This window comes from Perca flavescens, chromosome 2, assembly GCF_004354835.1.
Source record: "Perca flavescens isolate YP-PL-M2 chromosome 2, PFLA_1.0, whole genome shotgun sequence".
In the NCBI taxonomy this organism is placed as follows: domain Eukaryota; kingdom Metazoa; phylum Chordata; class Actinopteri; order Perciformes; family Percidae; genus Perca; species Perca flavescens.
Window position 1 is genome coordinate 15,574,211 of NC_041332.1, and position 17,370 is coordinate 15,591,580.

At 39.5% G+C, this 17,370-nt stretch overlaps 1 protein-coding gene across 1 annotated transcript in view; it reads left to right on the forward strand.

Annotated features, from left to right (window-relative positions):
- Nucleotides 1–17,370, forward strand: part of LOC114566147 (complement C3) — a 46,591-nt gene that overhangs the window by 28,513 nt on the left and 708 nt on the right. Inside the window, exons 22-42 of the mRNA XM_028594458.1 lie at nt 2,189–2,401; nt 2,538–2,601; nt 2,707–2,796; nt 2,999–3,205; nt 3,534–3,609; nt 3,727–3,886; nt 4,025–4,120; nt 5,407–5,557; nt 6,082–6,167; nt 6,463–6,540; nt 6,646–6,801; nt 6,919–6,981; nt 7,783–7,864; nt 7,949–7,997; nt 8,107–8,197; nt 8,297–8,386; nt 8,473–8,575; nt 8,713–8,802; nt 9,417–9,509; nt 9,663–9,746; nt 15,723–15,867. Coding sequence (XP_028450259.1) covers nt 2,189–2,401; nt 2,538–2,601; nt 2,707–2,796; nt 2,999–3,205; nt 3,534–3,609; nt 3,727–3,886; nt 4,025–4,120; nt 5,407–5,557; nt 6,082–6,167; nt 6,463–6,540; nt 6,646–6,801; nt 6,919–6,981; nt 7,783–7,864; nt 7,949–7,997; nt 8,107–8,197; nt 8,297–8,386; nt 8,473–8,575; nt 8,713–8,802; nt 9,417–9,509; nt 9,663–9,746; nt 15,723–15,867 — 2,267 coding nt within the window. The remainder of the gene's footprint in view (nt 1–2,188; nt 2,402–2,537; nt 2,602–2,706; nt 2,797–2,998; nt 3,206–3,533; nt 3,610–3,726; nt 3,887–4,024; nt 4,121–5,406; nt 5,558–6,081; nt 6,168–6,462; nt 6,541–6,645; nt 6,802–6,918; nt 6,982–7,782; nt 7,865–7,948; nt 7,998–8,106; nt 8,198–8,296; nt 8,387–8,472; nt 8,576–8,712; nt 8,803–9,416; nt 9,510–9,662; nt 9,747–15,722; nt 15,868–17,370) is intronic.

The window sequence follows — 17,370 nt, forward strand, 5'->3', positions numbered from 1 at the left end:
AAGGCATTCGGAAATGTCAACAGATGAGCGCATCAGCGCACACGGGGCAACAAGCGCACTTTAATAAGCTGTTGCCCTATCGCGCTGATGTGACCGAGCCCGACCCGACCCCGACCATAATTTCTAAATATCTGTCCGATATATATATCGGTATCCATGCCTTATTGTGTGTGTGTGTGAATGGGGGCGGGGCTGCACGGAGGAGAGATGCAAACACAGGCACGGCTTTACAGAAGGATTTACTGAAGGGTCATGTAACGCAACACTAAACCATATCGATATAAACGACATTGCTTCGTTCAGTGGAGAGGCAGCGGATGCGAGGACATTAGGTGCACCGGTGTGACCTAGGAAAAATCTTAGTCGCAGCCTTACAAATCGCACTCTAGAGCCCTGGTATACCACACAAGATGGCTATTGGGTCCAAATAGTCCTTAACGGAGGCTAGAATATAATTGTTGATCACAATAAATACGTGCTCACGGCTGTGGTTCGGCCGCAGCGTCAAGGCCGAACCACAGCCGTGAGGATATCCACGCAAACCTGACGGTGGTGACAAAAACCTACTCTTTCACATGATATGCATAAGTTGTTGTTTCCCCTCTATTGCTAGCTACTTCAGACCTCTTCTTAAAAAGTATACATTTATGTCATAATCTAATCTAATATTTTTTATACAAAAGAGACGGTGTAGATATGTTATGGTTGCGACAGTAGCAGTGTCCAAAAATATGAACAAGTTTTAGAGAAAATAGCAAACTTAAGGGAGCTTGAGTGATCTTGAAGCATGCAGTAGAGCTGAAGGTTTAAAAATGGGGTACTCAGGAATGTAGTTGACCTTGTACCGGTAGTTGCCTGATTTTATTGCTTTTTATAAATATCTGACGGTGGTGACGAATATGTGGGACACTTTTTGAGCAACCACAAAATAATAGTAAATATTGTACTATTTCATGTGGTAAAGATATTTTGCGCCAGCTGCAGAGCCCCGTGGGCTGCCTGCCGCGGAGCCCCGCAGATCTCAGTCAGGGCAGCGGCATTTGGTTGTCCACTAACCCAGAAACAGTGACTTTGCGCCGGCCGCAGAGCCCCGCGGGCTGCCGATATCTCTGTGCCCGAGTAGCAGTGCTTCGGCTGTAGCCTACTTCCACCCAATATAGTCCCAAGTCAATATCTGCCTAGGAAATCATCTAGTCTTAATCTGCATTGATATTTTATACTTGTTGTTAATATGCAGGCCACAAGAAGTAATTAGGTTTTGTTTTTGTTGTTGTTGGGTCACTTTTACTCACGACATGCTAACGGTAACAAAGGATTCCATTCATTACGCTAAGATAGCGGCAGCGCCACCAGACTAAGACAATGCATCTACTGAGACAAAAATGCGTTTGCCCCCCTATATAAATATAGAGGAGACAGTGAATAACCCTATTTCAACAAATGGTGGCGTATTCCTTTAAATTAATAAAAATTTAAAATAAACCTATAAAAGAACCTTACATATGTCCAAAGGACCCCCTGATTATAACCTTGATTCTTTTTATTCATGAAAATGTTATTAATTTCCAACAGAATTGGCACTTTTCTTAGTGGGGCATGTTTTTGCCAAAGTTTCAAGAATCAGTGAACTGCATGTTTAAGACTGCGACTGTTACATTAAATAGAACGAGAGAGTCATGACATTAAAACTGCAACTACTGTGTTACAGGCATTTCTTCTGTGTGGCTGTATCACAGCTTTCAATAAAATGTTCATATATATATATCGTTTTTTTGAGAGTCATTGGCAATCAACCTATTCTGTTGGTTAAGTATGAGGATGTGTTCCAGAAGACGTGCTCCGCAGCGCTGTGGAGATTTTTCATTCATTATTTTTCTCAGGAGTTTGCAAAGAAAAGGGCAAAGACAACAGTACACTTAACAGTAAATATTGGACTGACATGCAACGTGTGACAAAAAAGAGAATGAATGAAATCCTTTCTCTAGTCTTTGATAACTGTAATAGCTGGTGGTCGGTCCCAGAACTGTGGCAACCTTACTGTAATGTATACATTTGTCTTTCCATTCTTTTGAAGGAAACAACGTAAAGCATTACATTTCTTCAAATTAGGGATGCATCATTGTAGGTGACCTAAAATAACTACTACACATACCTCAGTCTCTTTCTCCATCTTTGTCTCGTTTTCAAGGTGCGTGTGGATCTGACTGATGAGGAGCATGTGTGCAGTTCAGCCTCTAAACGTGGAAGGTATCGCCAGGAGGTCAAAATGGGGGCCCAAACTACACGAGCTGTACCCTTCATCATTATTCCCATGAAAGAAGGAAAATATAGCATTGAAGTCAAAGCAGCTGTTAAAGATTCTTCACTTAATGATGGAATCATGAAGAAGCTGCTGGTGGTGGTAAGAGAAAAAGACTCCATCACAGCAAACTCCTGTGTTACTGTAAAGTCAGTTAAAGGAATCAGTCATCAGACAGACAATATTGCGCCAAAATAGTTGTAATTTCTAATGTTTGTCCTCACTGTTGTTATTCCAGCCTGAAGGCGTACTGGTTAAATCTCCTCAGATTATAATTTTAGACCCCACTACTAAAGGTGTAGGTGAGTTTACCCATTAAATAGCCACATTATGTAGCAATTATGTAATATTATATGTTCACCATTTTCTACCTGATCACCCAACTTTCCCACTGTTTCCCCCTTTAGGTGGTAGACAAGAAGTAACTCTCAACAGTGAAATTCCGATAAAAGATTTGGTTCAAAACACACCTACTAGCACACAGATCTCAGTGACAGGTCAGATATTATGTTATATTTCAGCGTGTTATGTCATACGGTGCCTGTATAACGAACTCTGCATAGGTGTAAATTGGTAAATGACCACCTCACTAGTTGTAGGAACCTTTTCATGTTTGTTTAATTGTTTCTTCCTGTTGATTTTTAATAACATTTTGTTTTGTGTGTGTGTGTGTGTGTGTGTGTGTGTGTGTGTGTGCAGGGAGAGAACAAGTTTCTGCGCTGGTGGAGAACGCCGTTAGTGGGAGCTCTATGGGTACTCTGATCGTCCAGCCCAGCGGCTGCGGAGAGCAAAACATTGCTAGCATGACCCTACCAGTCATTGCAGCCACATATTTGGACAAAACCAACCAGTGGGAAACTGTGGGCTTTCAGAAACGTAGCGAAGCCCTCCAACACATCAAGACGGGTGGGCTCAAAGATGAATATTTTAGCACAGATAACATCAATCTTAATGATTGATTGATTCCCCTCCATGTGAGATTTTAAAGTTTCTGAATGGCAGAATTGATATAAAAAAGGCAGTGTTGTAGACAGTAATGTATGCTATATCCTTGCCCTACATATACAAGCTAGGGACACTGAGAATTAATAGTCTGAAAGGAACACATAGACCATGTTTTAACCAGGGTTGTCAGTTCAAACAAAAACCTATGCCAACAGAATCATTTGAAAGATGCTATAATCACAGAATGTAACAGGACTTCTCAAACTGGTTGTGTGTTGTTTGTGTCCAGGCTACCAGAATGAGCTTGCCTACCGTAAAAATGATGGGTCTTTTGCTGTGTGGACGGGAAAAGAGAGCAGCACCTGGTGAGGCATCCAAACATCCATGAACTGCACGTCCTCCTCTAACTTAGATTCTTAAAATGTGAGGATGGTGTTTGTCATGTGTGAATAAATGAAACTAAGATTCCTCTCCTATCTAAGGCTGACAGCTTATGTTGCCAAGGTGTTTGCCATGGCTAACAATCTGGTGGCAGTGCAAAGCCAACACATCTGTGAAGCCATCAAGTTTCTGATTCTCAAAGCACAGCAACCTGACGGCTTGTTTCGAGAGAGTGGATTTGTGTTAAGTAATGCAATGCGTGTGCGTATACTGATGTCATTTACATCAATTCGTCATCTTGGTACAAAAATAGCTAATTGAGATGAAAACATGATATGAGTAAAAATGTGTATGTGTGTGTGTGTGTGTGTGTGTGTGTGTGTGTGTGTGTGTGTATAGAGTGGGGTGGTACAAAGAGAGTCAGATGCCTCCATGACGGCATTCTGCCTCATTGCCATGCAGGAGTCTCGCACAATATGTGCTGCCAGTGTTAATGTGAGTACCTCACTTTCTCCCTCACTTCTTTCATTTCTTCATTTACTCACTCCACACCAGTGATAAGCACTGAACCACTATAAAGCAACTGATAATTTGCAAAGCCCCAAGCCCCCTTAGGTACTGCTGCTACTCCAGTCTCCCAGCTTTCGGTTCTCGCACGGGACATAATTCAGTTTCCAGTAAGAACATTTTTTAAATTGGTTCTTTATTTCAGACAAAGGAAGACAAAATCCATTTGCATGGCAAACCTTGGTCTTGCATTTGTATGGAAACAATAAATCCAATGACACAGTGAGTCCTTATACAAGTGGTCTCATTGTTTTGCGAGTAAAAACGGACATCTCTTCTACACTCTACATCCTTACTTTTAAATATTGTAGCAGACTGACAAAGACATCACACTTTTCATCACAGACCCCATTTCCACCTTGTATTTAAATCTGCGCTGAGTCATCTAATCACAAGTGGACGGCTCTAAGTACAGTTGGGAATGAGGGTCGCATTGAGAACACATTGAGGTTGGATCACTCAGACCACATAAGGAGGTGAGATCACATTATTTTAGCATTGTGTACATGTATATATCCTGTGCCACATTACGGACTCAATTGTGAGCGGAACTACATACTCATTCAAAGTATTTTCTCATGTGCCAGAAACCACTGATCGTGAATTGTGTGTTTTCGTTGTTATTATCATACGTCGGTGATGTGTCTGTGTTTTTGTTCTGCTGCGGCCTACTTTTATATCATATTATATATATCAGGAAATGTTGGGTCTTCATCAGTAATAACTTAACATGATTTCTATAAGCAGACATGTAACATAAAATAAAGCAGATATAGATGCTAAACTTCAAACCGCAGGAATTCAGTTAGAAGCTACTAACTTAATGAGAGCACTAACAGAAAAGTCTTTCTCTCCTGCACGTCCCGTTGCCCTAAGTATGATATATGTGAGATTAACAACTAAATTGTTGGCGTATTAAAGAGAGGCACCAAAACATCTTGCTGCGAAACACTTGCTTTGGAATGTCGATACTGTGTGGAGTAGTCTGTTTTGAGAGCAACATCACTACCTGACACCCCAATAGTAATTGTAACTAATGGCGGCTCAGTATAGCTCATAAGACAGAGAAGAGAGAGGGACATTCCAGTCTCAGCTATTCTCCCAGGATCAAATGTTACAACATTACTGAACAGATATGGATTGAAATAAATGGATTACTGTTATCCGACTGTTCTCCCATTATTCTCCTTCCTTTGTCTTTTCCTTCTGTTCAGAGTCTGCCAGCCAGTATAAACAAAGCAGTGGCCTATCTGGAAAGGCGTTTGCCCCACCTCACCTACTCATATGCTGTTGCCGTGACGTCTTATGCCCTGGCCAATGAAAACAAACTGAACAAGGAGATCCTCTACAAGTTTGCTTCCCCAGGTGTTGTCACACATCAACATTCTTAAATTAATAGTACATAATGATAGTATATGGTATGGTGTATAGATTCATGACATATCCATGAATAACAACTATAACACCTTTATTTGAACCCGACCGACACACAAGGTGTGCTGTTAGAACAAACTACAAACAGGCCTGAAATACACACACACACGTGCTCAGGTCCTATACATGCACAAATGGAGAGATGTCAAGTGAGTTGGCTACGACTGCTGGACAGGCGCCCTTAGCGATTGGGGTGTCAAATATCGATATCTGTATTGACCTTAAAAATCCTTTCTCAGTCGGCCTGTCATATGCACAAGCCTCTATGTAAATCTCTGCTTTTAAGGACTAAATTACCTTACAAGTATAAAAAGCTAAGTTAAAATTAAACATAATATTAAATATAACTAATATATAATATAATAATATTAAATATAGATGAGGGATTGGGGAATTAATTTGGTTTCAGGTACAGCATTGTGCTAAAAATACATTTGTGTGTGTGTCTTCCTCAGACTTGTCCCACTGGCCAGTACCAACAGGACACGTTTACACACTGGAGGCCACAGCTTACGCTCTTCTTGCTCTGGTCAAAGCCGAGGTGAGCATGTCCCACTTGGGATTTTTACCACAATGTCATACTATAGAAAACATACAACCTCATCAATGCTACCTCACTCAAAGAAATCTGGAAAAAAAAGTGAGTGAAATGACTGATGACTGAATGTCTCTCAATCATGTAGAAGCTCTATGGTAGGCTTTGGAAACTGGCAGATTTCAATCTAATCTATAACTCCGAGAACAGAATCAGGACTTATCTCTATTTTTACAAAAGTCTTCAAAGTTAAGTCAACCACAGAGAATGTCAACCATTGACTTGCTTTCTGTTAATAAAGGAATTTGAAGAGGCCAGACCTATTGTCAGATGGTTCAACACACAGCAGAAGGTGGGCGGAGGCTATGGATCAACTCAGGTAACACAGACCCCTCTCTCCATCTTGATACCTGCAGTTTATGTTAGCTCATAACTTATTTTTCTTCTAAATCTTGTTCCCCTCCATCACTCTTTTTCTCTCTAGGCTACTATAATAGTGTATCAGGCTATAGCAGAGTACTGGACTAGTGCTAAAGAACCAGAGTATGATCTGAATGTGGACATCTTGTTGCCAGGCAGGTCAAAGCCTGACAAGTACAACTTCAACAGGGACAACCACTATGCCACCAGAACATCTAAAGTGAGAAAACACACAAACACATAGTGGCTCATTAATATGATCCTTCCTGATGTTTTCTGTATGTATTTACTGCTGATTCCTGTGTGTGTGAGTGTTTTAAATATTTAAATCCACCAGATCAAAGATATAAACCAGAATGTAAAAGTAACTGCAACAGGCACAGGAGAAGCAACAGTCACAGTAAGTACAATTTGTTATTGTTTTATCATCTGTTGTGTGTACAGGTGTCCAACAGTATTTCTCAATCACTTTGTCAAATGTTTTGAAATAGTCATCATTCTGGTAGTCTCGCTTTGCCAGACCCTCCTCCAAAGCGCCCTGAAGCAGGGTCTGGCTACTCCACATAGCATTCGGAGATGGGAGGAAAACGTGCTCTGGTTTAATGGCATTTCTTTTAACTAATCAGAATCGTAATATACATGCATCCGGCGGAATTTCCTGCAGCACCAGAGCAATCCCGGAAGTGGAACGCCAAGGATATAGACTATCATTTGAATGCCAAGGATATAGACTATCATTCTGGCAACCCACAATTTAATTCAAGGGGCGTGTGTCCAGCTCAGCTGCTCTCTGTGCAGCCAGCTAACCTAAAGTAGCTGTTAGCTTAGCATTGTCAAAACAGCAGGGCAGGACAGAAAATTGAAATACACCACCAAATTTAAGCACAATAGAAGTGAATAGTTTCCATTTTTATCCCCCCCAACCTAAATCTTGGCAGGAATGCTGTTTAAGACAAATGTAAAACAGAGTTTAAGTTTACAGAGTTTGTAAGCTAACATTATGTGACAGAGACATGGAAAATATTTCTATATGTTCCCTAAAAGAAAAGTATGAACCTGAAAATTAGCATATTATTTCTCCATCATCTCCATCGTGTCCTTTATGAATCTCAGAAGAGACCAAAGACTTATTTTAGATATTTTTAAGGTAGATGTCAATTAGTTTATCACATATTAAGATGCATTTTTATCTGTCTGACAGATGGTGTCGCTGTATTACGCTCTGCCTAAAGAAAAGGAGAGTGACTGTCAGAAGTTTAACTTGTCAATGCAACTCCTCCCAGGTAATTTGGTACCCTCTCTGTTGTTGTTTATTGTTTAAAAAAACAAAATATTCAACTACTTAAGACATTATTTTGCTCCTGCAGAGAAAATGGATGAGGATGAGAACATATACAAGCTCAGAATAGAGGTTTTGTAAGTATAATCTAGACATCATAGTTATAGTAACATGGACATTTATAACCAGCTAGCCCCTGCATTTCCCTTTTCTGTTATTTCATTATTCTGTCCATTCTGTGTGCAGGTATAAGGACAAGGACAGTGATGCATCCATGTCAATCCTGGATATTGGCTTACTAACTGGCTTCACCGTTAACACAGATGACCTGGACTTAGTAAGAACGTGTATAGATACACATAGGCATAATACCCACATACAGTTCAAAAGTGTGTGTTTTAAGGTTAAAAAGTTGTCTGATAATGTGTGTGTGTAGCTATCTAAAGGACGAGCCCGCATTATTGCAAGATATGAGATGAACACAGTCCTGTCAGAAAGAGGCTCACTCATCATCTACCTGGATAAGGTTAGACATCACTGTGTCCTACCTCTGTACTTTTTCTCTCTGCCTTGTTCTTCCTTTCTTTATCTCTAGCTCACATTTGTCCACAGGTTTCTCACACACGACCAGAGGAGATCACTTTTAGGATCCATCAGAAGATGAAAGTGGGAGTCTTACAACCAGCTGCTGTGTCTGTCTATGAATACTATGACCGTGAGTCTCAGACACACTTTGAAACATATGATGCCTCCATGTACATTGCTGCCAATAGATGTCAGAGTAGATAACACTACATTACCTTTTTAAATTATTTAATGTACATTTTCTGAAATATTTCTTTCCCATTGCAGAAACACATTGTGTTAAATTCTACCATCCAGAGAGGAAAGCTGGAATGCTGCTGCGGCTCTGTACGAATGATGAATGCACATGTGCAGAAGGTAACCAGGATGATATCAAACTGACCTAATCTCTCTACTTTAAACATTAATTTGTTATATCTTAAATTCTTGAACGAACACCTAAACCAAACACTAACATTGTGCTTCATATAGATAAAGCATTGATCCATTATGTGGGGCTTATAATCCTGCATTGTCTGTAAACTGCAGCAATTTATTATTGTACAAATAAAGTTAATAAAGTTGGGGGACTTAATGCTAATATGCTCAAAATGACAATGCTAACATACTCTTATTTAGCACATATAATGATTATCATTTTCACCATCTTAGTTATCATATAAGCACACTAAAGGAAATGCCATTCGTTTTGCAGGTGTACAACAATATAGCACATATTAAGATTTCAAAAAGATTTGAGATTCTTTATTGCACAACAATGACAAAAGTAGTCATTGGCGATGAAAATCTTAGGCCTCAGGCACCTCCAACTATACATATTATAAATAAAATCGGAATCTAAGACAAAAGAAAAGAATAGTGCAAAGCCTATATATATATATATATATATATATATATATATATATATATATATATATATATATATATATATATATATATACACATTCCTTGTGCCTCTTGTGTATTTCCAGAGAACTGCAGTATGCAGAACAAGGACAAAATCTCCAATGATCAGCGAACAGCTAAGGTCTGTGAGACTACACAGACCAGCATAATAGATTTTGGTAAGTGTAAATGAGTGTAAACTAAATGAGTGTAAATGAATTGCATTTATATCACACAAAAATGGATGTGTTTGTGTGACAGAGATTGAGAGAATAGGTAGGACTAAATGAGGGAGCAAGTGAGCTTACAATCTGCAACTTTTCTGTCCTCAGTGTACAAAGTGAGATTGGAAACTTTTACAGAAGATTTGTCCACTGACATTTTCACAGTGAAGGTACTGGAAGTCATCAAAGAAGGTAGGTATTTATCTTTGAACTGCCTGAAATGTACTATAAACTGATGTTTTATGTTATAGGTGATAGTGGCGTAATTTGTTTTCCTCTTTCTGAAGTGTTATGGACACATTGAGGGCCCTATTTTAACGATCTGAAACGCAATTATGAAACGCAAAACGCAAGTAGCTTTGTGGGCGGATCTCAGGCGCTGTTGCTATTATACCGGCGGAATAAATGACTCTTGCGCCCGACTCAAATCTAAAATGGGTTGGTCTGAAGTAGCTAGGTGTGGTTTGGGCGTAACGTGCAATAAACCAATCAGAGCGTCATTTCACATTCCCTTTAAGAGCAGGCGCGCTTGTTCCATGGCGGATTGCTATTATAACGGTGGATTTTCCTGTCCATTACAAAACAAATTCAGTTTTAGCTCAATTCCGTTAATTTAGTTCAGTTCAATAACACTGTCACAAATATCTCCCTTTGTGTAGCATCTTTTTGCAACATCATTTACAACAGAAAAGTTATTTGTTATAACCCCACCCCCAGCTCTTCCTGGAGCATGTTTCAAGTGTTCCGCCATAGCCGCATCAATTTCTGATTCAGTTGAATTTGGGCTCCATCTCTTCACAGCATCTGAGGGAAGATAATATTACAATAATAAACAAAACAAACAGTAGGAAAATATTTACATTGAATTATTTTCAAAATGTTTTTATGGTCCTATAACTAAATAAAAAAAATAAATTAAACAAGATTTTGCATCCGTTTCATGAATGAAAAGTTAGAAAAAGCTAAATCTATATATATATATATATATATATATATAGAACCCTAACCCATTCTATGAAAAAAAAATGTAGGATTACTTCACCTTAGAAAAAATTACCAAATAAGGTAAAACAAAAATCACAATTAACAGTACAGTGCAGCGTAGCAATTGCATGCAATGTAATGACTGTAACATTAAACATACTTTATACTATGGTATACCGTACCATAGTATAACGCACCTGCACCTGTTGTGCCCCTTCCTCTTCCCCCGACTCCATCTCCGTCCACCCGCTCCATCAGGAGCACATCGCGCATTACTCCCGGACCAGATCCCGCCGGACCAGATCCCGCCGTAGTTCAACATCACGTCTCCTTAAGTCCTCTAATATTTCCTCATTTATGTCATCAACGCATCCATGATTCATGGAAATGTTGTGTAAATCACAACAAGCCAAAGAATGCTGCGACTTTTTGAGGACTGTACTGTAAAGTGCCTCCTGACCTATCCAAACACCTGAAGCGCATTTTCAGTAATATTTTCCTTTGTAATTATGTATGGTTTGCAAAAATGGGAACTTCTGCGTCCGTGTAGATGAGAGAAGTGTATGCGCGTTGTGCACACGCTACATTATGGCTGCATTATTAAACTGCAAAATAGCACCAAGTACCGTTTGCGCCGGAACACGCCTCCTCTTTTCGCTGAACCGACCCCAGGAGCGCAAATACATTCCCTATTTTACCGACGTGCGTCTGTAGAGGGACAAGTCCGCTGTGCGCCGGGTGCAATATAGGAATGATACATGTGTCGGTGTAAAAAGGCGCTGAGTGCAAGATAGGGCCCTGAATCTTAATGGTGTTTCCAGTCAAACAGAAAAAAAGTCTTGGCTTGGTATTTAGGAAACACGTTCATTCTCTTTCTTGCAGAAAGTTAGATGAGAATATTGGTCTTGTTTAATGTTCACTCATGTTGGTACGCTTAGTATGAAGCTATCGCTAGCAGCACGCTAACTTATCTGGCATTGCCAGGAAACCAGCAGATACTTCCTATGACAGTGGTATCAATATCGGTATCAGTCTAAGTCTCAAGAAATTATGGCTTTTCATTGGCTGTGTTTCTTGATTGGTCTGTTTGAAAGCGTATAAGAAGGTCTCTTCCTGTTTGGGAAATTGATTGACTCCCTGACGAAGGCTTGTATGCCGAAACGCGTCGGAGTATTTTAAGATTAATGACGACTAAGCCATAAATAAAGGCTTTGTATTTTTCTAAAAGAGAGTGCCTTGGATTTTCCTTTTTGGTTTCTACATTATGATTATCCCTTCCAAAGAGCACCTCAAGCTAATTTTTTGAGTCCGGGAAGCGCTCCGCTACAGACATTTGATAAATCTTATATGCACTTGGGACGTGCTTTAAGGAGCTGCTCCACAGTTTTCTGTGATTTGGACCGTTTTTGACTTGATACATCAATATGGATAAAACATTTTCTTATTCCCTTGAAGAGGGACAACGGATCATCACAACTACTTCACTATTGGATGATTTTCCAGACGGAGAGCTACCTAAAGCTGACCTCCACAGAACCTACAAAGAACTGAGGCACCTATTGGAAAAAGACACACGGCTCCATCTTAATTCAGTTACTTTGTCAGATTACTGGAGAAAAGGATACATCCCCAGGGGCCTAAGGATTAACAAATTCCCAGCCCACGGAGGAGATGACAAAAAGGATTTCAGAGACAGGTGGGAAGCCATTCTTAACAAGTGTTCATCTGATTTGATGTTACTTCTCATAGAAGAGTCAAATAAAGACAGAGAAGAAATGAAGGAAGAAATCGCTGAGGTGAAAAAATCTATAGCACAACATTCAGACAACACCTCTATACAAGAATATGAAGATAAACTCAAGTCAGAAATTTACCCACAGCCTAAAAGAAGATAAAATACGTAAGTTTCAGAGGGATTCTACAGACTACAAGGAGGGCAAAGTCTACACCTGGAAAAAGCGAATCCAGAGGGGTAGGCCTACTTTTGAAGGCCCATTAGCAAGACCTAGGACAGTCTCGTTTAACTTTTCCAGCAGTGAAGATGATGAAAGCTCCATACCTAATACAGCCCAGGCACCTCGGGAGGATTTTTTAGAGCACCCACCCCACCCCAGCAACAGAGGGAATGGATTGAGTCGGGGACGAGGATACGGCCGAGGACGTGGCAGAAACAGGAGCAAAAGCAAAGGAAGAGGAGAACGCGGAGAGGCAGAAAGAAACTGGGAACCCAGATGGACACGGAGCAGAACCAGACACGAGTCGTGATTAACATCTCTGGCAAAGTTATGTCGGAAGAGAGCATCCAAGTACTTTCAAAAGGGTTATCTTTTGCACCAACCTACTCTGCAAAGGAATTTGATACAAAGATCGACCTCTTCCGATTCTACAGGAATCTTCACCTCAAGACCTGATACAAGTCACAGGCCACACCTGCAAGTTCCATGTACACAGGTCAGACAGTTGTTTGTTCCCAGAAGCGAATCTTTAAGCCTAAATCAACTTTTTGCCCACTGGTTCAGAATACAGCATTACATATATTTGCTAAAAAGGTGAATTTTGATATTGAAAATTTGTTTAAACAGAAAAGATCACCTAAGCAGCAGAGTAATCTGTCTCACACCGAAAAGAAGGCGTTGGAAGCATTATCCAGAGACAGTGATCTAGTAATTAAAAATGCGGATAAAGGTGGTGCCATAGTGATTTGGGGTAAGGATATGTACATAAAAGAGGCCTTTCGTCAGTTAAACAACACAGAGTTTTACCAACCACTGACTTTCAACCCTATTGAGTCTCTTAAAGAGGAATTAAAACAACTACTACATGTGGCCAAAGACAATGACTGGATCTCTAAATCTGAACTTGAGTTTCTGTGGAATGAAAACCCCAGAGTGGCATCATTCTACATGTTACCCAAAATCCATAAGTGTGTGGATAACCCTCCAGGGAGACCTGTTATCTCTGGTAATGATAGTCTGACTGAACCAGTCTCTAAGTTTATTGACTATTTTATTAAACCCTGTCTGTCTTCACTCCCAGCATTTGTCCAAGACACCACAGATGTGCTGAATAAGATCACACAACTACAAAACATAGGCTCTGATACATATCTAGTCACTATGGATGTAGAAGCATTGTATACAAACATTGAACACACACAGGGTCTTGCAGCTCTGACACATTTTTTAAGTAGGAGACCTGAATCGGAAATACCACCAACTGATTTTGTATTGTCATTAACTAAATGGACATTGAATAATAATATCTTCATCTTCCAGGATAAGACATTTAAACAGATAAAAGGCTGTGCTATGGGGGCCTGTTACAGCCCATCATATGCAGGTCTATTTCTGGGAAAATGGGAGGAAGATTTTGTCTTAAATCAGGAAAAGAATGCCTTCTTTAAAAACATTAGTTGGTGGGGACGTTACATTGATGATGTTTGTCTGTTTTGGTCTGGTTCAGAGTCAGATTTGAAAGAGTTCCATGTTTATTTGAATAACATTAACCCCAACATTAAACTATCTTTGGAATATAGTAAAGATTATATTAATTTTCTTGACCTTACCATATTCAAAGACGATCATGGTGCACTACATACTTCAGTGTTTAGAAAACCTACTGACAGGAACACTATTCTCCATGCTAGAAGCTTCCACCCTAAGTGGTTGAAGGAAAATGTTCCATACGGACAATTCCAGCGAGCCAGGAGAATTTGTGACCTGGATAATTCTTTTGAGTGTAAAGCAAAAGAGATGACGTCACGCTTCAAGGAACGGGGTTATAAAAACACAACCATCCAGGAAGCATACGGCCGGGCCAAGTCTGCAAATAGGATATCACTTCTACAAAGAAATCCACCTAAGCCAACAAAAGAGAGACCCATTTTTGTTACCACATATAGCACAGAGGCAGACCAGATTAAGAGAATAATAAGAAAAAATTGGGGAATTATTGAAAGTGATGAGGTGCTTGGCCAGGTGTTTCCTGAGCCACCTTTGGTCACTTTCAGGAGATGTCCTACAATTCGAGACAAACTGGTCCGCAGCCACTTGAAACCAGAAGGCCAACAAACTTGGTTGGAATCTAAACCCAAAGGGTCATATAAATGTCAACACTGTAATCATTGTACAAATGTATTACAGTCTAAAACCTTTGTTGATGCTGTATCCCTAAAACAGTTTACTATCAACCATTTCATAAGCTGTAAAACAGTATTTGTTATATACAGACTGGAATGCCCTGAGTGCAAAGTGTTTTATATAGGAAGGACTAAGAGGCGTTTACAGGACCGTTTGGCAGAACATAAATATGCAATTCGCACGGACAACATGAACTATCCTATGGCGAGGCACTACAGGGAACACCATAATAGTGATCCATCAACCGTACAGATCTGTGGAATTGATCATATTCCATTGTCACTGAGGAAAGGGGACAGACAAAAACAACTAAACCAGAGAGAAAGTTTCTGGATTGATAAACTGCAGGCTACTAGTTATCCAGGCTTAAATGAAGAACTTGATCTCAGTGTTTTTCTTTAAAACCATATTGTTTATTTTTCAATCGGGTCCATTTCTATTTGTATTTGTGTTGTACATGTTTTGTATTTGGAATTTTACCTTGATTTGTAGTCAAATACACTGGTCTATTTATGACCAATGAGGACATCTATTGGTCATTCTATAACCCTACAATTTTGAACCCTCCTCTATCAAAATTATGGCTTTTCATTGGCTGTGTTTCTTGATTGGTCTGTTTGAAAGCGTATAAGAAGGTCTCTTCCTGTTTGGAAATTGATTGACTCCCTGACGAAGGCTTGTATGCCGAAACGCGTCGGAGTATTTTAAGATTAATGATGACTAAGCCATAAATAAAGGCTTTGTATTTTTCTAAAAGAGAGTGCCTTGGATTTTCCTTTTTGGTTTCTACATTATGATTATCCCTTCCAAAGAGCACCTCAAGCTAATTTTTTGAGTCCGGGAAGCGCTCCGCTACAGACATTTGAAAAAAGTTTATTTGTTTCTCGTAAAGCATATTTCTCTAATTGTCTATTTTTTAAGCATGATTCCACTGGGTATATACAGTATGAGAATACAGCATAAATGTTTTGTACTACATCTTTAGCTATGCATTTAACTTAATCCTAAAGTACCTTTTCTTTGTTCTCCTATACTTGAATTACAGGAAGTCTTGATGTGGGTCCTCTGAATAAAGAGCGCACATTCCTCAGTTATCCCCACTGCAGAGAGTCTTTAGATCTGAGGACGGGAAAAACCTACCTTATCATGGGCACGTCCAAAGATATTCACAGAGATCACCGCCATCAATCGTATGTTTTTTTTCTTTGCATAAATGTTTGTGGATTTTGCATTTAAAAATTTTTACTGTTTCACTGTTTTCTATTAGTTACGATGGAGCCACATCAATAGCGTATGCTATTTGTACCCTGGTGCAATTAGAAATGAATGCTATTCGTACCCCGCCGGTGCACACAGCAATGTGTTCTATTAATACCCCGTCTGGTACAAATATCAATGTATACTATTTGCACCCCTGTGCATTTACAGTACCTTGGCATATATTTACACACAGTTATCCATACTACTCATGTATTACACCTTTTTGGAATATTATTGTTGCAGTGTCCAATATTTCGCACACTTCAGGGAGACGCTAATACATACACTTGCGTGGGCCACAATATTTTTTTTTACAGGGTGGTAGGGGAAGATTCATGAATATTCATTAGGGAACTCATCACTGATTGGCTCTCCAAGACATTCTTACCTTAACCATAACCAATCCCACTCCTCTTGCCTAAACCTAACCAACCCAACCAGAGCAGGCAGCGAGTACTAGCCATTCAGGGATGAGTCCCCTAATGAATATTCATGAGTCTTCCCCTACCACCCTGCAAAAAGACTTGCACAATTACATGCAAATTATCCAATCCAAAATGAAAAAAATAAGATCACCTCACCAGAGAATTGAACTCCAGACTACCAGACCAAAACTCTGTGTTCTAACCACTCACCTAGCAGTTTTTATGGAATGCTGGACAACTGTTTACCACTTGGTGTCGTCAAGCCTCGGTTGCTAGGTAACCATACTGTATACAAAAAATAGGTACTAACTAACAAACAAACAGTTGTATGCTGTATCTTTTTCGAGAATGAAGTTGAAATGTCGAGAATAAAGTCAACATGACAATAAAGTTGAAATACTTTTTAGAAAATTAAGTCAAAATGTTGAGAAAAAGATTTATTTTCAAGAATCAAGTCAGACTTTTGAGAATAAACCAAACTACTAGCTTTACCTATAGTCTTCTACAAAATGCATTGTGAAGGCCTAACTTGTGAAATTATACTTCAGAATCGGTTTTAATAACAAGGAAATTATTTGTCTTTTCGCGCATAAACAGTATGGTGATAAGTATTAGGACTTTGAAGAGATTGTGCCAAAAATTGAGTCTCTTCAGAAGGAGAAACCACACAAACTTGGAAGAGGTGCCCGTATTCCTGCAAACTGAAATAGCTTGTAATAGATGCAAGGGTATCGATGGTTACACCTAAGCATATGTTGTATCACAAGACACAGTAAGAGAATTGATCAAATTTTTATCCTAAAGGAGTGGGGCTCAGGCGAGCGCGGCACTCCAAGGACGTAACCCATATCTATGATGTTGCCTACAAGGCAGCTGGCATGGCAGATAGTCACTCTAATGTGATTAAGCGATAAAGGAGTTGAATTTATTCTTGTCATTTCAACTTTAATCTCGACATTTTGACATTATTCTCAAAATGGTAGTTCAACTTCATTCTCGTCATGTTGA